This window comes from Sarcophilus harrisii, chromosome 3 (genome assembly GCF_902635505.1).
Source record: "Sarcophilus harrisii chromosome 3, mSarHar1.11, whole genome shotgun sequence".
Lineage (NCBI taxonomy): Eukaryota > Metazoa > Chordata > Mammalia > Dasyuromorphia > Dasyuridae > Sarcophilus > Sarcophilus harrisii.
The window spans coordinates 561,592,431-561,613,865 of NC_045428.1; the positions used below are offsets into that span (position 1 = coordinate 561,592,431).

Below are 21,435 nucleotides of genomic sequence, written 5' to 3' on the forward strand. Positions count from 1 at the left end.
TCCTCCCATTCTCCCTTTTCTCTCCTTTGTCCTTTTTCATCTTTTTTCTTTTTTCTTCCTTCCCTTACTCCCTTTTCATATCTTCTACCTTCTCCTCCCTCTTTTCTATATCCCCTAAACTATTGCAAAATTCCCTTCTGCTTTCATCGGTCCACTTCTCCCTCTCCTCTGCCCAGACCCCAAACATCACACTTTGTTCTGTAGGGTCTCATTCTGTTCCTCTCTGATCCCATTGCTTGGACTTTGCAGGCACGTGTCGAACACACCATGCTGTTCATCCCAGATGCAACAGCTGCTGATGCTGGCATCTACGTGTGCAGTTCTAACACCCTCACAGGAAGTGCCCAGGCCCGCATGGAAGTGGTGATTGTGCCAGGTATGGGGTGGGCAGGGATGACTGCCCAGGAAGCACTGGCCAAAGTTGAGGCCTGGTAGGTTAGTGGCAGGGCTGAGGTGCTCCTTGGAGATCTGGCCTGGACATAGACTCAGGGAGACAGAGAAGCAGGGGCTCCTCTAAAGGGGCCACACCAAAGACCTGACCACCTAGCCTTTCTCTAGCTCTCCCCATCCCCTTTTTCCAAGTGAGCATCACTGTGGGCCAACAACAAGAGCTGTGGATTTGTAGTTAGAACATGACCTCACATCTTGGCTCTTGCCACCTGCAAGTCCTTTATTTATTTCTTTATATTCTCTTTATATTTACATATGTAGCTGTGGTTGCCCCCAATAGGATGTAAGCTTCTTGAGGATAAAAACTATTACATTTTTGCCTTTATAGCCCCAGCATCTAGCATGGTGTTTCGTACAGAGTAGGTGCTTAATAAATGCTTGTTTATTTACTGATCTGATACTTGACAGCTTCTTGAGGACAGAAACATTATATTTTTACTTTATAACCCCAGAACCCAGCATGGTGCCTTGCACATAGTAGGTGCTTAATAAATGCTTGTTGATTTATTTATTGATTTGACACTTGCCTCCCTTTTTTTATCTACAAAACTCCTACCTCACATTTATATAGTGATTGCAGGAGCTTGCTCTTTTATCTCATTTTATCCACACAATCACCTTCTGAGGTAGATGCCCATTTATCAGTTGTGGAAGCTGAGGTTAGCAAGTGTCCAGGACAAGAATTGAATTCAGGTCTTCCTGTGTCTGGCAATCTCTCTACTATACTTTGCTGCGCTTTAAACTGGGGGATATATAAACTAATTGACTTTTGATGCTCCCAGTGCTTTGCATGAACCCTTAGTAGACACTTAATAATTGTTTGTTGGTTGATTGATCCTTTCAACGATTTAACGATCTTCACATTCATTCTGAACCTCCGGACTCAGGCACTGTTCCCTCCATGAGGATCGAGTCTTCTTCCCCCTCAGTGACTGAAGGGCAGACTGTAGATCTGAACTGTGTGATCACTGGTCATGCTCACGCCCAGGTCACATGGTACAGGCGTGGTGGGAGCCTCCCTACTCAGCATCAGGTACTTCTGGAAATCCCTCTTAGGGAAGTCACATGGAAATGGGAGTTAAAAGATGGAGCCTTGTGGTTGGGAGATTGGTGGAAGGACATAATGGAATGTAGCAAGGGGCCTAGAACTTTGGGGGGTGAGGGGAGCAAAGTCACATGGAAATGGACTTGGAAGAGGGAGCCTTGATTTGGGAAATTGGTAGAAGGACATAATGGAATGTAGAAGGGGCCTAGGGCTAAGACTTTGTGGTACTGGGGATCAAAGGGCATGGGATAACCTCTTCTTCCACACTATCTTTTAATTCCCCCTCCTCAGACTCATGGCACCCGGCTGCGGCTATACCAATTGACTCCAGCAGACTCAGGCACATATGTGTGCCGGTTTGAGGGCACCGCAGGCCACCAGGAAGCCTCCATTGATATCTCTGTCTCCCATCATGGCAGTCCTGGCCATTCACAAGGTGAGGGACCATGATGGTGGAACAAGCTAGGGACAGACCCGAAGCTGCAGGATACATGGGTTCTCTGGGGCGGAAGTCTGATGAGCTCTGAGAGATGTTCCCTGATCTGTAAATCCAGGGATTTTTGGAGAGGTTCGTAATTCTTCTAACCTTAGGAGAAGGAGAAGGGCCAAAATAAAAGGAGGAGGGATGGAGAGTTTGGTCTAGCTTAGGAGGAAATAAAATGAAGTTGCTTGGCTCCTTTGAGTTGATCTGTCAAAGACCTTGGCCATTGCCCCACACTGTCTGATTCATTCCCAAACTTTTATTAAGTGACTTCTCACATCAGGCCTTTTGCTCTGTGCAGGGGAGATGCTCAAATAGCCATCACTCTGAAAAGAGAAATCACTGGGTAACGGATTCAGATGTTAGAGGTGTTCCAGAAAAACCCAAACAGAATTTTAGGGGAAAAACTCCAAGAGAAAGACCCTGGCGTCAGAAAAAGCTTCATACAAGAGGGGGATTCTACTCCAGTTCTGAAAGGAAAGGGAGGGCTTCAATGGATGGTTGTCACAGTGCGGGTGGAAGTCCATTGAAGGCCTGGGGGGATAGTGGGAGTAAAGTGAGAGAGACAATTGAGGGTGAGGAAACAGGTAATCCAGTTTGTATGGATTCTAGAATCCAGGAAAAGTAGCCTCGTGAAATAATCTTGGAAAAGTAAAGAAGAGCCAGATTAGAAAGGACCTCAGATGCCAAAACCACTATTTTGTTTGCTGAGCCCTTTATTAGGAAGTTTCTAAATGTCTTGGAATGGAAGATATGTATGATCTAAGTAGGAAGTTTCCTTTGTGTGGAAAACTATTGGCAATGAGACATTTCTGAGAAAAAGGACTGAAAAGGAGGTTCTGAGTTGGGAGGGAAACTTCCTAATGCCCCTGACCAGGTCCCCAGGGGCAGCAGAGCTGCCTGGGCCCAACCCTCCCCAGGCCAGTTTCAGCCAACACAGCCAGCCAGCTGCCCCATTCTGGCATATCCCAGGGACCCGCCCTCAGGGCACTACCAGCCTGGAGACAGGAGTCTGCTGCAAGGACAGGGAGCTCTCTGACCCACTTGTCTGTCCTCAGGCTCTGGCGTCAGCTTCCCCATGAGGATTGAGGTCTCCTCTACAGAAATAACTGAAGGACAAACTGTGGATCTGAACTGCGTGGTCACCGGACAGGCCCATGGCCAGGTCACGTGGTACAAGCGTGGCGGCAGTCTCCCTGCCCGGCGCCAGGTAGGGGAGAAGCACGTCAGAGAGCAGACCCTTAGGATTTGAGCTGAAACAGAATTTAGAATTTTGGTCAGATCCACTCATTTTACAGATGAGGAAATTAAGACTCTGGACTTGGAGTCAGGAAGACCTAAGTTCAAATGCCTGCTACAGGCACTAACTAACTGCATGATGGGACAAATCATTTAATCGGTTTTCTCATCTGTAAAATGGGAATAATAATAGCTCCTCTATCCCAAAATTGTTGCATAGATCAAATGAGATAATATTTGTAAAATTCTATGTAAGTTCTGTCACATTATATTAATACAGAGAATTTTTAAAAATACAATAAAATAGGGTAACATCTGTATACAGGCCATTAATGCTCTTGGGATACCTTATACTTATTCATAAAATAATTGGTGATTTTCATATTTATGCATGATTTGTCACAAAATTTCTTGAAATGTGTTGTTGTGGAGGATATTGCTTTTCACAATTATTTTCAACTACTAATTGAGACAGTTGGGTTTTTTGCCTTTATTCCTACTACCCCAATTTGCACAAATAAGACATTACACTATTTTGCCTTTATTCCTGCTACCCCAATTTGCACAAAATATTTAAGTTTTACGAAGTACTGCCTTCACAACCAGCTCATGAGATAGGGATTACAAGTATGAACCACTTCTCATTTCCCATGAGGAAATGGAAGCTCAGGAAAGGACATTGTTAGTGACAGAACCCAGATAGGAACCACAGATTTCTCCTGTCTCTGGGAACCCTGTGGATAGTCCAGAGGGGATTTCTTTTCCCTCCTGTCCTACATTTCCCTCCCTCCTTCCTCCCCTTGTGCAGGACCATGGCACCTGGCTACGACTGTACCAGGTAACCCCGGCTGACTCTGGAGAGTATGTGTGCCGTGTGGTCCAAGGCTCCCGTGCCCACGAAGCCTCCCTCATCATCACCGTCCAACCTTCCCGCTCCAACGATGGCTCCATCCCAGGTGAAGAGATTAGGGGCAAAGGGATGGGGTTCCTCCTGCCATCCCGGGGATCCAGCTTCCCTCCACCTTCTGATTCATTGCTTCATTTTTTGCCCTTGGTTGCTTCTTTCCCGTTCACTCTCCATCTTCAAATTCCCCTTTCTAGTCTCTTGCTTATGTCTCTCTAGCCTCCTCATTTTCCCCATTCTTGTCTCTGCTTCCCTGCCTTCCTTTGATTCTTGGACTGATGTCCTTCCATGATCTGTCTCCGCAGCCCCAGCCACCCCGGCACCGATCCGGATCGAGTCCTCATCCCCAACCGTGGCTGAGGGGCAGACGGTCGATCTGAGCTGTGTGGTTGCTGGGCAGGCCCACGCCCAGGTCACTTGGTACAAGCGAGGAGGCAGCCTCCCTGCCCGGCACCAGGTACAGGATCCCTCTGCCAAAAAAGTCCATCACAGGGGCCAGAGGGCCTGGGGAGTGGGGAAGAGGCTCTTCTCGGCCTCTCCGGGACTGAGCCTGGTGTCTGGCCCACGTGAAGTGCTTCTTTAAGGATTGTTGACTGAAAGATGGGAGCCTGAGAGAGGAAGCTCCTGGGCTCTCTGCCTTGCCTCCTCACGGCTGCCTCTGCAGGTCCGTGGTTCCCGGCTGTACATCTTCCATGCCACGCCGGCTGAAGCTGGTGAGTACGTGTGCCGTGCGGCCAACGGCATGGAGGCCTCCCTGACGGTCACAGTTACAGGAGCCCAGGGCGCCAGCTTCTCCTACCGTAAGTCAAAGCAAAGGGGTCTGGCTCACCGGGGCACCGATGGGCACTGGGCTGGGTAACTGGAGCCCTGCCACAGCTGGTAACAGCTCTCTGTGTGCCCCCTCGCCAGCCCCGGGTGCCACTCCCCCCATCAAGATCGAATCCTCTTCTTCTACCGTTGCTGAGGGTCAGACCCTGGTTCTGAACTGCGTCGTGGCTGGGCAGACCCCTGCCCAGGTCACTTGGTACAAGCGAGGAGGGAACCTTCCAGCCAGACACCAGGTATGGCCTCAGGAAAGGTGGACACGGGGACTCTCCGTTGTCCTGGGTTCTCCTGCCCACCCCATAGCATCACCTAGGAGAGAAGTGTGCAATCTCACTAACCTGTGTCCCTGAAGATAGCTTAGTGCCTTCTGGGCAGGTCGGACTGAGCCCACACAGGGATATCAAGCCACAAAGTGGATGCCATGAGGACATGGAAGGGTTGACAGTTGTAGTCAGGTCCGAGGCACTGAGCTGTTAACAAGTGGCTTCAGAAGGCCAGAGGGCAGGGAAGCAACTTTAGCCTCCATGAGTCATCATTCTGTCCTGCTGCCTTTCAGTCCACCCCTCCTCTATGCTGCATCCCCTCTCCACCCACCCGGCTGCCACCCTCATCAGACTTTATACCTCTTGCCCAGATGCCCACAGTAGCCTCCTGATGGGCCCCCCTGCTTCTCCCCTCTCCCTTCTCTAATCCATCCTTCATACAATTCCCAAAAAGATGCTTCTGAAGTCTTATGACATCACTCATGGACTCAGGAAGTTTAAATGGCACCTTATTGCTTCTAGGACCATGTACAAATCCCGTTAAATCCTTTCACTGCAGCCCTCATTGGTGCCCTTCCCTTACTCCACACTGGAGCCAAACTGGTCGACTTATTCTTCCCCATGTCACCTCCCACCTCCAGATGCTTGCCCTGGCTGTCCCTCTGCACTTTCTAGCTTCAAAACTTCAAGGGCCAACTCTTCCTTTTTTTTTTCCTTTTTCTCAATAGTATTTTTTGGGGGGGAACACAAGATTTTTCAAGGGTGAATGTTGAAAATTATCTGTACGTATTTTTAAAATAAAAAGCTTTAATAAAAATATTATTTCATTTTTCCAAATACATGTAAAGATATTTTTCAACATTCATTTCTGTAAGAGTTGGTATTTCAAATTTTTCTCCCTCCTTCCCTTCCTTTCCCCCTCCTCAAGACAGCAAGCAATCTGATACAAGTTAAATATGTGCTATAATGGTCATCTCTTTCAAGCAGCCTTTCTGATTCTCCCTATTATTAGTGCTCACCAATCCCCCAATTTACTTTGTTTTTATTTTTCATGTGTATGTGTATATATATATTTGGAGAGATTAGATCCTGTTCTCCCTCACCTAGTAGAACACACTCTCCTGCAGGGCAGGAACCACTCTGATTTTGAGTCTCTGGTCCTTAGCACATTGCCTAGCACTTTCATAAAAACTTGTTGAATCTAGTTGAGTTGAGTTGTCTCCCGATCAGGTCCATGGCTCCCGGCTGCAACTGCACCAAGTGTCTCCAGCTGACTCAGGAGAATACGTGTGCCGGGTGGTCAGCGGTTCCAGCCCCCAGGAAGCCTCAGTCCTGGTCACCATTGAGCCCGAGGGCTCTTTGCATGGCCCTTCTCAAGGTAAGTGGCCAAGGGTCAGGGAGATCTCAGAACCTTGGCCAGCACCGGTGAAATCCTTCCTAGGACCCTCTTCTCTGGCTGGCGTCGGGAATCTTCACCCCATTCTTTCCCACCTCAAGGGTGGTCCTTGGGGCTGCCCTGGGGCATCAGGGAGACCCCCGTCTCCATGGTTCTATCCTGGCCCTCCTGCCCCATCTCTCTGCTGGAAAAAGCTGCGCTTGATTCCTCAGCCTTTTCTCTATGTCCCCAGGCCAGGACGTCACACCCCCAATCAGGATTGAGTCATCTTCCTCAACTGTGGCCGAAGGCCAGACCCTGGATCTGAGCTGCATCATCACAGGGCAAGCGCACGCCCAAGTCACCTGGTACAAGCGTGGCGGCGCCCTCCCTGCCCGGCACCAGGTATGGCTCTCTCCGAGGCAAGTTGGGAGAGGCAGGTACAGGGGGCTTGGGAGTGGGCACTCTCTGTGCCCCCTCCAGGGTTCCCCAAGTTCCTCCTTGTTGTTTGCATCTTTTTTAGAGTGAATAAAATGCCATATTTTTCTTTCTCCTACCTCCCTTCCCCCATTGAATAAAAAAAGAAAAAAAAAAAACCTTATAGCAAATCAAACAAAACAAATTCCTACATGGGCTATTCTAAATGTGTGTATGAACACACACATGTAGCTGTACATGCATGGTACATATGTGTATAATATTGTGTGTATATATGTGCCTCTGCATGCATGTGTATATGTATGATGTGTGTGTGCACAAAACAAGTTCTATGTGAACTATTCTAAATGTGCGTATTGAATGTGTGTGTATACACCTATGTATGTGTGTACAAAGCTGTACACACATGATACATAAATATGGGATCATGTATTGTGTGTGTGTGTGCACCTGGATGTACTGTGTGAATACATGTGTGTATATGTATTAGTTGTGTGTGCACAAAACAAGTTCCTACATGGACTATTCCAAATATGTATGTTGACTGTATAGACACATATATGTTTACACACATGTGTGCATGCATACATATAGCTGTACGTGTGTGGTACATATATATGTAATATTGTAGATATGTGTGTGTGTGTACAAGTGTATATACTGTGTGCATATAGGTGGAGTGTGTGCACGTGTGCGTATGTTCATCAGCTGTGTGTCTCAATCTGCACTGAGTCCCTTGTCAGGAGACCCCGAGTCTCTCCGCAGTCAGTCCCTGCTCAGGAGGGAGCTTCCCCTCCCCCAGAGTCTGGGGCCTTAGCCTGAGAACTCCAGTCATTCCTCTCTCACGTCCTGCTGCCCAGGTCCACGGCTCCCGGCTGCGACTGCATCAGGTGTCCCCAGCTGACTCTGGAGAGTACGTCTGCAGGGTGGTGGGCGGCTCCAGCACTCAGGAAGCCTCGGTCTTGGTCACCATCGAGCCTGAAGGCTCCAGGCCTGGTGAGGGTCCCAGCGTCCTCCAGTCTGTGCTGGGGAAGTTCTCCCCTTCCCACTCCTGCCAGGGCCAATGTATTTCTGAATCGGTCTCCGGCCCTCAGACATTGTAAGGAAAAAATGTGAAGTTGAAAAAAGACCTTGTCTTCTCATTTTAGAGATGAAGGCTGAGCCCTAGAAGGTGGCTGTCTCCCCCCCGGAGACCAGCCCTGCCCACTCCACTAAATCACGCTGTTTCTAGTTTCTATCTCCCCGCTAGGACACAGAGGTCCGGTGGGCCCCACTGTCCTGTCCCAGCCTGCCCAGAGAGGCTCTGCTCCAACCCAACCAGATCTCTGTGTCCCCAGCCCAGGGCATCATGCCTCCAATCAGGATCGAGTCGTCCTCCTCCTCTGTGGCCGAAGGACAGACCCTGGATCTGAACTGCATTGTGGCAGGCCAGGCCCACGCCCAGGTCTCCTGGTACAAGCGAGGGGGCAGCCTCCCGGCCAAGCACCAGGTAAGGGCACTCAGGGACAATGAGAGGAAGGCGCACGAATGGTGGAATCCAAAAATATCTGGCTCTGGACTCAGAGGACCTGAGTTCAAATTCTCCTCTACAATCAGCATCTGGATGCTCTTGGGCAATCCTCTGAGTAACTCTCTGGGTCAAGTTCCCTTCTTTGTAAAATGAAAGGAGTGGATTCGATATGACATACTCAGTCCAGCTCCAAATACTGTGGCTGGGCTTGCTCTCCTCCCCAGGACCTCTGGTCCCATAGAGATCACCCTTCTATAGCTGGGACCTTCTTACTGAGGGTATCCTCCAGACAGATCAGATTTTCAGTCACTCATAATTTGTTGCTTTATGAATTCCTTTTGTTTTTACATCATAGCATTTCCTTGCAACAAAAAAGTAACAGTTTTTTAAAAGCCACAAATTTAATGACAATGTATACAACATTCCTTACCCATAGTTCCCCACCTTCATGGAAAAGGGAAATGTGTTTTCATCTTATGTCGAAGGGAAGTGGAACCTTCCAATGAAACAGAACTCAACAATCTTTTAACATTGGTTTCATTTAAATTATTGGATCCATTGTGCATATTTTTCTTCTGATTTCATCCTGCATTAATCTCTACTAAAAATCCACAAATTTAATGACAATGTATACAACATTCCTTACCCATAGTTCCCCACCTTCATGGAAAAGGGAAATGTATTTTCATCTTACGTCCTAGAGAAGTGGAACCTTCCAGTGAAACAGAACTCAACTACCTTTTAGCATTGGTTTCATTTAAATTATTTGATTCATTGTGCATATTTTTCTTCTGATTTCATCCTGCATTAATCTCTATAAATCTTTACATGTTTTTCTAAACTCCTTGAATTTGCTTTCTCCTATAGCGTAATCATATTCCATTATATTCATATACCACAATTTGTTGTGACACCCTCTTTGTTTTCAGTTTGTTGTTACTACCAAGCCTGTGAAGAATTTGATATACATCTCTGCCTTTGCCATTCTTAATAAGATTTGTGCTCTCATTCATTCATTCTTTCCACAAACACTTATTAAGCACCAGCTGTGTACAGAACACTGTGCTAAACCCAAGGGAAGGTACAAAGATAGAGAAGGTTTGATTCTTACCCTCATTGAACTTAGTCAATCAGGAAAGAAAAGACAACTTTACAAATAATAGAAACATTATAGAACTGGGCAGAGACAAGTGTTACATGAGTCGGAAGGAAAATGTTTTTATGGAGCAAAGGAATAAGAGGAAGATCATTCTCTAAAGGAGATGACATTCAAATTCTCTTTAGAGGGCAGTCAATAAATCAATTAATAAATAGTTAATATTTAATCAATTTAAGTGCCTTTTGTGTGCTGGCCTGCCTTCAAGGCCTGCCAGTGAGGGAGACAACCAGTAAATTAACGGGTACATGCAAGATATTTACAGATTAGATGGAGGGAAAGATACTGGCAGGACTAGGAAGGGCCTCTGGCACAAGGTGCAGGCTAGACTTAGTTCTGAAGGAAGCCTGGACAAGTAAGAGGCAATGAGAAAGAAGGATAGCATGAGGCACAGCCCAGGCAAAAGCACTGCGATGGGAGATGCAGTGTCATGTTCACATAAAAGCAAGTTGGTCTAGATGGCTCAAAGCACTCTGGAGGAGAGGAGGACTCAAAGGATAAGTTAGAGACAGGTCAGGAAGAGTCTCAAATGCCAATATTTAATCCATCCATCAGAGAATTTTATGTTTAATTTTAGAAGTACTAGGGAGCCACTGAAATTTTTTGAATGAAGCAGATGTAGTCAGATTCTTGCTTTAGGAAAATTATTTTGGATGGATTTGGAGAGGAGAGAGACTTAACCTTTTTAAGGAGACCTAATTAGGAGATTCTCCTAATAGTCCAGGAAGAAGTGACCCAGCTAGAGCTTGGATGGTGGCTTTGTGAGTGATTTGTAGGTAGAAATGACATGATATGGCAACAAATTGTTAAGTGGCGTCCCTAAAAGTGAAGAATTGAGGAATTTGAGGCTGTGAGCTTGGATGACTAGGAGAAAAGTCTGAGAGGGAGTGGTGTGGGGACAAGATAATGAGTTCTGTTTTAGACTGTTACTTTTGAGATGCCCATAGGACAGCTGTAGCTGGGTAGTGTCATAATGCATACATAGAACAAAGGACTTGGAGTCAAGAAGATTCATCTTCCTGAGTTCAAATCTGACCTCAGGTACTCAATTAGCTGTGTGACCCTGGGTAATCCCATTTGCCTCAGTTTCCTCATTTGTAAAATGAACCAGAGAAAGAAATGGCAACCTACTCCAGTATCTTTGCGAAGAAAAACACCCATGGGGTCATGAAAAGACACACAATTGAGAAATAATTGAAAAACAATAACATAAGACATCTAGTTTCAACTGTTGAAGAGGTGGTTGGAAATGTGTGTTTGTAGTTCAATAGAGAGATTAGGACTGGATATCAGATCTAAGGGTTATCTGAATAGAGATAATTGAGCTCATGGAAGCTAATGGATCCCTGGGATGAGAGACTTAATTACTCTGGTGAATTCAATGATCCATGACAGTTCCAAAGGGTCCATAAGGAAAAATGCTCTTCATTTCCCAAGGGAGAACTGATAGATTCTGAATGCAGATGAAAGCAGACTTTTTTACTTTATTTTTGTTGCTTGCCTCCCCAACATGACTGACATGAAAGTATACTTTGCATTACTTTATATAAATAGATAAATAAATGAATGAATGATGGAATAAAGAAATAAAAGTATATAAATATATATATATATATAAGGGTACTCTGTTGCTTGCTTTATCAATGGGTAAGAGAGGATTGGAGAAAGGGAAAGAATTGCAAACTGAAAATTTTTTTAAATTAATGTTAAAATTTTAAGAAAACATAAAAGATGAAACAGTATAGAAGAAGAGGGCCAGAACAGAGACCTGGGTCAGTGAGCATGACCTGGATGAAGATTTAGTAAAGGAAAATGAAAAGAAGTGGTCAAGTAAGAAAAGGAGCAGAGAAAGCAATTTCATGGGAGGGTAGGGAGAAGAGAATATATAGAAAGGAAGATGATCTACAACATCAGCTGTTGCCACAGAGTCAAGAAGGAAAAGGAATGAGAAAAAATGATCATCCTAATTAGCAATTAGGAAATCATTTTTAGCTTTGAGGATAAGGGGATCTTAGTGGGATGATGAGGTCAGAAGCAAGATTATGGAGAATTAAGAAGAAAGTGAGAAGTAAGGTTTTCTGTAGACCAAGAGAAGAGAAAGGGAGCATGAGGGAAGATACAGAGATGGAAAAACACCAGGTGCTTCTGGAGACAGAGGGCCAAAAAATTTGGTGATAAGTGAAGGTGAGTGAGAAGAAATAAGGTTGAAAAGACAGGTAGGGTGCTGCCACATTGTAGAACTCTGGGATGACTGGCAGAGGAGTGTGTGGTTATATTTGACAGGAAGTCACTGAATATATTTTAGTCTAATCTCAAAAGTAGATATGGACGGCCAGGATCTTAAGAGAGTTGGAGGTCAAGATGGGCTAGAAGCATCAGCAGCTTCCACGGCACTTAGAAAGGTAGACAATGTTCAGGAAACGAGAGGATGTGAATTGTTTCTCATCAGTCCCACTACCCAGCTTCTGCATCTATCTCTATGTCATCCTTCTGTCCTGAGTCCTTTTTTAATCCTCTCTTCCTTCATCCTTGATAACAGGTGCACGGCTCCCGGCTAAAGCTGTACCAGGTGTCTCCAGCTGACTCCGGAGAGTACGTGTGCCGAGTGGTTGGCAGCTCCAGCCACCAGGAAGCCTCTGTCCTGGTCACCATCCAGGCCCAAGGGTCCAGCCATGGCTCCATTCCTGGTAAGGGCCCTGCGTCAAGGAAGGACTCTCCCAGATCCCATGGGTATCCAGAGCTGCCCTGCTCCTTCCCTGGCCCATGCTTGGGGAATTTACCTACCCTGTGGTAGTGGAGTTAGGGGACTGGTGAAGCTCAGGACCAGGCAGCCTTCTAGCCTGGCTTGGGTCATCACCAGTCACAATGCTTCAGTATCTGGTAGATCATGAGTTCATCAACACTCATCTTCTCACTACTGATTCAAATCTGGACTTGCTCATCTTGTATTATCCTTGGCCAGATCTTAACATTAGTTCCCCCAGAGTAGATCCACAGCATGGATCCCAGATCCCCTGTTTCTGGAGTTTGTGTTTTTCAGGTTTAATAGAATATAAGCTCTTAAAATGAAGTCTTCAGTTTGGACTTTCTATCTCCACTTAGCACCATGCCTGGAATGTAGTAGGTGCTTAATAAATGTTTGATGAATTGATTGGTAGAATCTGCCATAGCTTATTTCCCATTACTATATACCTACAGAGGGCCCCTGGATGCCATGGCAAAATCTCCACAGCCACTTTTGTGACATTTGACAAATCATTTCACCAATCCCCCCCCAAAAATGAGGCTAGATGGACTTTCTCTAATTAATTGTGTGTAAAAGAAGGCTAGATGGCCTCTCTCTAATCTGTCTATAACGGAGGCCAAATGGCCTCTCTCTAATCAGTTGTATATAAAGTGAGACTCAGTGACCTCTCTCTACTCAGTTCTATGTAGAAGGAGGCTAAATGGCCTCTCTCTAATCAGTTGTATGTAAAAGGAGGCCAGATGGCCTCTTTCTAATCAATTATCTATAAAGTGAGTTTCTCTAATCAGTTGTATATAAAAATTAGAAGGCTTCTCTCTAATCAGTTCTATGTAAAAGGAGACTAGATGGCCTCTCTCTAATCAATTGTCTGTAAAGTGATGCTAGATGGTTTCTCTCTAATCAGTTGTATGTAAAAAGAAGCTAGATGACTTCTCTCTAATTAGTTGTCTGTAAAGTGAGGCTAGTTGGACTCTCTCATTTGTCTATAAAGTGAGGCTCAGTATATAAAGTATATAAAAGGAAATTAGATGGCCTCTCTCTAATCATTTGTCTATAAAGTGAGGCTAGATGACCTTTCTCTAATCAGTTATCTGGAAAGGGAGGCTAGGTGTCCTCTAAAGTTCCCTTCTGGGTTTTGCAACAGTCAATGTTGGAAAATCACCCATGCATATGTTTTGTAAATAAAAGGTTTTAATAAAAAAAAATTATACCACAGAAAAAAAAAATAAAGTTCCCTTCTGATGCTAAATCTAAGCTTTCTTCTGTAGAATATTTTGAGAAAGGAATATGGAGGAATAACTAGATCACTGAATTTGGAGTCCAGAAGATCTGAGTTCAGATCCTGCCTCACTCATTTCCTAATTATGTGACCCTGAGCAAGTCACTTAACTTGTCTGTTCCTCAGTTTCTCATCTGAAAAATGAAAAGTTGAACTCAGTGCACTCAGAATCCCTTTCAGCTCTAAATCTATGATCCCTTAGGCTGGTCCTTCAAAAACCCAGGACTGCCTTTGTGTAGGGAGTCTCCAGACTCCATTTCTCTAGCACTGTTGGTCTACAAAGTATTCTCCATCACTATTAATATGTTGGTCATGCCAGGGACCATCTTTTTATCAATGGGGAAACCAAGGCTTTGAAGGGTGTATAGTTAAATACATAAGTGTCAAAGCCAGGTTTCTATACTGTGAAACTGTGAAAAGTGTAGTGCTGAATTTGGGGTCTGAATCCCATTTCTACTGGAATTATTAGTCAGTAATAAGCATGTATTTAATTTTATTGATTTATTAATTTATTATTCCTACATATTACTTATTGTTTAATGAACACCCACTAAAGGCCAAGCATTATGCTAAGTCTGGGAATACAAACACCTAAGGAAGGCAGCCCTGCCCTTTCAAAGCTTACCTTCTAATGGGCGACACAATATGGCCGGAGGAGGAGTATATATAGTGGGGAGAGGGCAGCTGAAGTGATGGAGAATAGGGTCACAGGATGGCTATTATCCCTGTGAGTTTGGGGGCAAGTGATTTTGCTGATGTGAGCTTCCATTTCCTCTTTCACAAGATGGAGTTCAAAGAAATGACCTGTAAATCTGTCGCCACTCATTCTATGATTCTGTGACTCCCAAGTCTGGAAATCTTTCCACCACACAATCTTATAAGCATTTCAGTAGTGCAGGGGTTAGAGCTTGGCTTAGAGTCAAAAAAGACACAAATTTGAATCCAACTTTGGAAATTTATTAAAATTTTAGCAACCCTGAGACAAATAATCACTTATTCTCAAGTCTCAAGGGACAAGTGTCTCAGTCTTAGTCTCTCATCTGTAAAATGGGGACCTTTTCATGTCAAATGAGATTCAAAAAAGATAATATATGTAAAGCACTTTTCAAACCTTAGAAAGCTAAAGAACTGTTAGCTCTTATTGTTCTCACTTCCCACTTAGGAGCTCCCACTGTCCTCACAGACTTAACTCCTGCTTGCCATTGTCTCCGGCTGCAAATTCTGATTTAATTCCTTTGTTCTCCAGGCCTCGGAGTCACTCCCCCAGTGAGGATCGAGTCTTCCTCTTCCTCCATCACAGAAGGACAGACTTTTGAGCTAAACTGTCTGGTCTTTGCACAGGCCCATGCCCAGGTTACCTGGTACAAGCGCGGTGGCAGCCTCCCCAGCAAGCATCAGGTAAGAAAGGATGAGGTCAGCTGTGGCTGCTCAGCCCCATGTTTGTCAGGAAGAGAGGGAAATCTTAGGGCAGGTACCAGAAACCCAAATATATGGCAGCATTGGGGGTAAAGGGGGCCCTCTTATTTTGTTTGGGGGAGGGGATGGACGCAAGCCAATCTGGGCCTTATTCCAGCTGCTGGGCCAATGAGTTGCTGCTGAGCTCCAAGGTTGGAAGCCCAAGAGTCCCTGTACTGGAGCCTGGGAATCTCAGAAGCCAGTGCAAGTAGCTGCCTGGTACCAAAGGGCCTTGATTGTGTCCCTGGCCCTTGTTAAGTCTTTTTAATAGAAATGTTTCAAGTGCCTGCCATGAACACTGTCCTCAGCACTGATTATACAAGATGGAAGTTAGTGCCCCTTTCTTCAGGGAACTTATATTCTGCTATGGATCCACAAACATTTTGTGCCAGGAACTGGGATTACAAATATAGAAAGAAAAAGAAACAATCCCTGCCCTCAAGAAATATATAGTCTATTGGAGGAAACAACATGTAGAGGATGTTCCAAAAGGCTTAGTGCAGAAAAACGGGGAAGGTCAAAGCCTTTATACTGATTAATAACACCATCACACCTGTGAGAGGTTGCTTTATGTCCATCCTAGGGACGGTAAGGAGAATTAGAATTTTTAAAAATATGACTGGGCAAAGGAGAGACCCATGACTTTAGGATTCCATTAAAATCTGAGGAGGGGGAGATTGTTTCCCAAAAGAACTTTTAGGGAAAGGATACCTAACCAACAGAATTCTCCAGCTGAATTCACTGGATCTGCATCCAGAACACGTGGTTTGGAATACCAGGTCTAACATTCCCTGCTTGTATATGTTGGGATTGAATGGAATTGGACTTCAGCAGGCTTCAGCTCCTCATGAGGAGGAGTAGAGAAGAGGAGGCTAATTGTGAGCACTTCTGTCTCCCGTTTGCTTCTCAACCTCGCCTCATCCCACCCTGACTCAGGTCCATGGCACCAGACTGAGGCTGTTGCAGGTGACCCCAGCTGACTCAGGCGAGTATGTGTGCAGGGTGATTGGCAGCTCCGGCCCCCAGGAGGCCTCAGTCCTCATCACCATCCAACAGCAGCGTCCAGGCCCCTTCCACCGTGAGTCTACTCGGGGTAGATGGGGAGTCTTGGGGTACGAGGCTGGGGAGGAGTTATCCAGGCTCTACATCATCTCATAGGCAAGAACTTGGTCTCTACTTGGCAGCTAGGGCACATAGTGGGTAGAGTTCTGGCTGTGGAGTCAAGAAGATCTGAATTCAAATGAGCTGAGTGACACTACACAAAATCTTTCTGACTCAGTTTTCTTATCTGCAAAATGGGAATGATTATAGCTCCTTCCTCACAGTATTATTGTGAAGATAATATAAGTAAAATATTGGGCAAATCTTAAAATGTCATATAAATACTAGTCATTATTATTAGGAATAAACTCTGGATGAGAAGGCAGAAGGCCTGGATTCAAATCCTGCTATTTGCTACCCCTTTGATCTTGATCAAGTCACTTAGATGTAGGCTTCCTTGTCTATAAATTAAAAGGATCAGAATAGATGTTGGTGTAGGAGACACAGCAATATCCTTGAGTCAGGAAAACCTGGCTTCATATTTTACTTTACTACTTGTTGCCTCTTAGTAGCTATGTGACCCTAGGCAAGACACTTAATCCCTTTGGGCCTTAGTTTCCTTATCTAAAAATTAATGACGTTGGACTTGATGGCCTTGAAGTCTCTTCCAGCTCTGCATCTATGATCTCACACTTCTTCCAGGTCCGTTTCCCATGTCCACTCAGCTTGAGTCTCTCTTGCATTCTTATCCTTCCATTCCCCTTTCTCCCCCCCAGCCCAGGGTGTTGTGTATCCTGTCCGAATTGAGTCCTCCTCTTCCTCCCTGGCCAACGGACAGACGCTGGACCTCAACTGCCTGGTGACTAGTCAAGCGCCACATACCATCACGTGGTACAAGCGTGGAGGCACTCTTCCAGCTCGACATCGGGTACGAGGGTCTCAGGGAAACAGAGGAAGGAAATTCTGGATAGAGGGAGGAGGGGACAGGGAACACAGGTTTGCAAGTGAGCCACATTCTGAATCCCACACCTTTTAATTAGTAAGGGCAGCAGGCCAGAAGTCAAGAGACCGGAGTCTCCATCAGCACTATGAGACATCTGGACCTTGGACAAGGGCATGGTGTCTCTTGACACTCATCAGTCTAAACAGGGTTGGACTAGCCCAGAGATTCTCAAACTTGATTTATTAATCTTTTCATGACTGCATTTTAACGTGCTCTGTTTCCTTTTAATCCAAGTCTTTTATTTTATTAATTTAACATGATTCAGAGAAAGGGTCTAGAGACTTTCCTAGCCTTGCCCAAATGGCCCAGGATACCAAAAAGACTCAGAACTCCCAGACTAAGCAGTCTCTAAGATCCTAAAGTCTGTGATATACAAAATAGGAGTAATGATCTCTCTCAGTAGAACAGGGCTGGATAAAAAAATTATATGGACCTGCTTTCATGGGGCTTACATTCTACTCAAAGGACTATGAACCAACTCCAATAAATGCATAGCAAAAAAAAAAAAAGTTTTTGAAAGCAACTCATAGTATTTATTAAAACTTACCATTTAAGTTACTAATTGGGACAGCTAGGTGGTGTAGTGAATAATGCATGACCCTGGAGTCAGGACCTGAGTTCAAATCCAGCCTCAGACACTTACTAGCTGTGTGACTCTGAGCATGTCACTTAATCCTGATTGCCTCAAAAAAAAAAAAAAAAAAGGAAGAAGGAAGAATGGAAGGAAAGATAAAGGAAGAAAGGGAGGGAGGGAGGAGGAAAGAAAGAAAGAAGAGAGAGGGAGGGGAAGAGAGAGAGAGAGAGAAAGAGAGAGAGAGAGAGAGAGGAAGGAAGGAAGGAAGGAAGGAAGGAAGGAAGGAAGGAAGGAAAAATTCTTTCGAATTACTAGTCCACAAGACAAAATATGTTGATCTCTGATCCCTTATCTATCTGGAGGATGGTACTGCCTCTGCTTGGCCCCTGGGAAGTTACAGTATTGCTAGTTTCTGGATAGTCTGTCTCTCTTTCCCCCAGATTGTGGGCTCTCGACTACGGATCCCCCAGGTCACCCCTGCCGACTCTGGAGAGTATGTATGCCATGTCAGCAATGGGGCCGGCTCCCAGGAATCTTCGCTCATCGTTACCATCCAGGGTGGTGGCTCCTCCCACTGTAAGGCCCCCTTCTCCCTCTTACCTATTCTACATTGGGCTGGGGTTAGGGGCTGACTAGTGGTCAGCCGTTGGGACCACCTTCAGTGGTCTCAGCTGGGTTGTGGAAAAACTGATCTAGGCATGGCAAACAAGCCCCAGGGGCAGTCCTATACTGGGAAAAATCAGCACCCTCAGAATTACCATTAGCAGCCTTGCCTTTGGTTCTCTATTTGCAGCCTCGGGCATCACCCCTCCCATCAGGATTGAATCTTCCTCTCCAGTGGTGACTGAAGGGCAGACCCTGGATCTCAACTGTGTAGTCCCCGAGCAGAGCCAAGCCACAGTGACGTGGTATAAGAGAGGGGGCAGCCTCCCTGCCCGCCATCAGGTACAGGATGGGCAAGGGACAATCTCATTATAAGAAGGACCATTAAGTCGGAGCTGAGGGCCTAGGAAGGGAGAAGGGAGAAAAATGGGAAGAAGGTCAGAGGAAAACAGAAGCAGGTCTGGAGAGAATAAGATTTAAGATTCAAGATGTGCAGTGGTCAGGGCGCTAAGCTTGGAATCAGAAAGACCAGGTTCAAACCCCTCTTTAGGCACTTATATGGTTGACTCGGCCTAAGTTCTTCATCTGTAAAATATGGGTGTTGAACTCCATGGCTTCCAAGACTCCTTCCAATTTTAAATCTGGGACCCTGTTATCAGGAGACTCATGAATCTGTTTGTTTTCTGCTATAATTTGTCCCCTAGACCTGGGGCGTCTCATTAGTTGTAAATTTCCGGCCACAAACAGTTTGAGGGTAAGACTTCTGCTCTCAAAATCAGACATCAGGAGCCTGGATCCAAGGCTCACTTGCTATGTGACCTCAGGGCAGTTCCTCTGTCCAGGTCTCGGTTTTCTCACCTGTAAAACCAAGGATCGGCTAGGTAGTTGCTAACTGGTCAGAGCTGGGTGTGGAAGCATGTGAGGCAAGAGTTGGTAAAGAAGGATGGGGAGAATAGGAATGGATCAAGGAACATAATGAGAATAGGAATGGATCAGACAACAAGGAATGAAGTAGAGAAAAGGTTTAGTGTGTGTGTGAGAGCAAATCTCACCCTTCAAAATCCCATTTTATACTTGAAGCCTTCCCTGATTGTTTTAGTCATCAAAAAAGGGAAAAAGAAATTGAGATTGAACTGGATGCTCTCTATAGGTTCTTGTTCTGATAATCTGTGAATCTTGGTGACTGGGGTTATCAATGGCTAACAGAGTATGAAAGGGGAGGCAAGGAGGAAGCTCCACCTTTGACATCCTTCCATCAGCCTTCTCTTCTGCCCCCTTCTCTCCTCCATCTCAGGTTCATGGCTCCCGCCTCCGGCTGAATCAGGTATCATCAGCTGATTCTGGAGAGTACGTGTGCCAGGCTAACAACAACATTGAAGCTCAGGAAACTTCCATAGTGATATCCATCCCCTCCAGCAACCCCAACAATCCCTCTTGTGAGTCTCACCCTAAGTCTGTCCATTCACTAGTTCTACCAATGCCCTAGCAAGGGTTTGCTTTGTGTTGGGCATTTTTAGAGGGACTGGGAAGACAAAGGCAAAAATGAATGAGTCCCTGCCTTAAAGGGGCTTACGTTCCACTGCTAGAAGCTAATCAAGCCTTGGGCAACCTGGATGTTCATCCTAGCTTGTCTTTGTCTCACCTGAGTCTCATTTTCCCTCTTCTGTAAAGTGAGAGCAAAGAGTCCTAGATTTAGATTTTCCTCCGTAACTTTAAACAAAGTCACTTGCCTTTAGTTTCCTCATCTGTATAATATCAGAGTTGGGCTAAGAAGCCCTAGAAGGATCTAAAAGTCCTGTCCTGTGCTAAATCTGTGATTTCTGTCCTACCTCCTTCCCAATATTGATATTTGAAAATATCCACTGTAAAACAATATGAAGCCTCCTTTTCAGGACTGATAAGAGAGTGATTTAAAAATATCGATTCTAAAACAATATAAGACCTTGGTCTGGTTATTTTTAGGTCACTTGTTTGGGGGAAAATGCCTTGATTCCCCTTCTTCCACCTCTCCAGAGCAACTGCTCCAGGGTCCCAGAAAAGCAACATTCTAGTTTCAATCGGCAGCATTGGCCTGGGACACCCAAAGTGAGCCATGCCCTTGACTCGTGTTATTGTAGTGTTAGGAAGACTTGAGTTCAAACCCTGCTCAGACCAGGCAAATCACTCCCAGACTTGGTTTACTTTCCTGAAAATAAGGGAATTTAAGCCTGATGGCCCCTAAAGTCACTTCTTAGCTCTCAGTCTGTGGTTCAGTGACTCCCCCTTTCTGCCCTCAGCTCCAGGACTTACATCTCCTATCAGGATCGAATCCTCTTCCTCCTCTGTGGCCGAAGGACAAACCCTGGACCTGAACTGTCTGGTTTCTGGACAGGCCCATGCACAGGTCAAATGGTACAAGCGTGGGGGCAGCCTCCCAGCACAGCACCAGGTATGGGGCACGTTCGGCTTGAAGGGTAGACATGGGTTTGCAGTTTCCTTCAGCCAGGAAGGACCCTTACCCAAGCTCTCATCTCCAATTCAAGGAAGACTTGGTCCAGAGGTCTCAACAACTTGTTCATGTTCTGTCTGATTTCTCTTACTCCTGGCTCAGGTCCATGGCTCCCAGCTGAGGCTTTATCAGGTATCTCCAGCCGACTCAGGCGAGTACGTGTGCCGGGTGATCAGTGGTTCCAGCGTCCAAGAAGCCTCTGTCCTTGTCACCATTGAGCCTGCTCATCCAAACTCTGGTCCTATACCAGGTAAGGGGCCCAGCACTGGGAAAAGTGGGTCACTAAGGGAGTGGGGAATAGTGCAAGGGAAAGAGACAAGAAATATGGTTGAAGCTGCCTTCTGAACCAAAACAGAATCTCAGAGAGCATTAACTCCAATTCATTCTGGGGTAGAAGCCCCCTTTACAATGTCTCATTCCAGCCTCTGCTTCTAATCCTTCAATGACAAAGAATTCACTACTCCCTAAAGTAGCCCAGTTGACTTTGGGGCAACAATTATTACCAAATCTGTTCTTCCATATCACCTTTTAGTGAATACCCCTTTCTAAAAGTTACTCCC

General features: G+C 45.5%; 1 protein-coding gene across 4 annotated transcripts in view; it reads left to right on the forward strand.

The window, feature by feature from the left end:
* The window catches only part of HSPG2 (heparan sulfate proteoglycan 2), a 157,461-nt gene that overhangs the window by 107,776 nt on the left and 28,250 nt on the right, over window positions 1-21,435 (forward strand). For all 4 annotated transcript variants that reach the window (XM_031962659.1, XM_031962660.1, XM_031962661.1 and 1 more), the window contains 21 exons: window positions 250-376; window positions 1,338-1,483; window positions 1,787-1,931; window positions 3,035-3,186; window positions 4,024-4,171; window positions 4,425-4,576; window positions 4,784-4,919; window positions 5,029-5,180; window positions 6,438-6,585; window positions 6,836-6,987; window positions 7,881-8,016; window positions 8,358-8,509; window positions 12,226-12,373; window positions 14,958-15,109; window positions 16,103-16,244; window positions 16,984-17,135; window positions 18,225-18,360; window positions 18,578-18,729; window positions 19,682-19,823; window positions 20,664-20,815; window positions 20,978-21,125. In XM_031962659.1, the coding sequence (XP_031818519.1) occupies window positions 250-376; window positions 1,338-1,483; window positions 1,787-1,931; window positions 3,035-3,186; window positions 4,024-4,171; window positions 4,425-4,576; window positions 4,784-4,919; window positions 5,029-5,180; window positions 6,438-6,585; window positions 6,836-6,987; window positions 7,881-8,016; window positions 8,358-8,509; window positions 12,226-12,373; window positions 14,958-15,109; window positions 16,103-16,244; window positions 16,984-17,135; window positions 18,225-18,360; window positions 18,578-18,729; window positions 19,682-19,823; window positions 20,664-20,815; window positions 20,978-21,125 (3,070 nt within the window). The remainder of the gene's footprint in view (window positions 1-249; window positions 377-1,337; window positions 1,484-1,786; window positions 1,932-3,034; window positions 3,187-4,023; window positions 4,172-4,424; window positions 4,577-4,783; window positions 4,920-5,028; window positions 5,181-6,437; window positions 6,586-6,835; window positions 6,988-7,880; window positions 8,017-8,357; window positions 8,510-12,225; window positions 12,374-14,957; window positions 15,110-16,102; window positions 16,245-16,983; window positions 17,136-18,224; window positions 18,361-18,577; window positions 18,730-19,681; window positions 19,824-20,663; window positions 20,816-20,977; window positions 21,126-21,435) is intronic.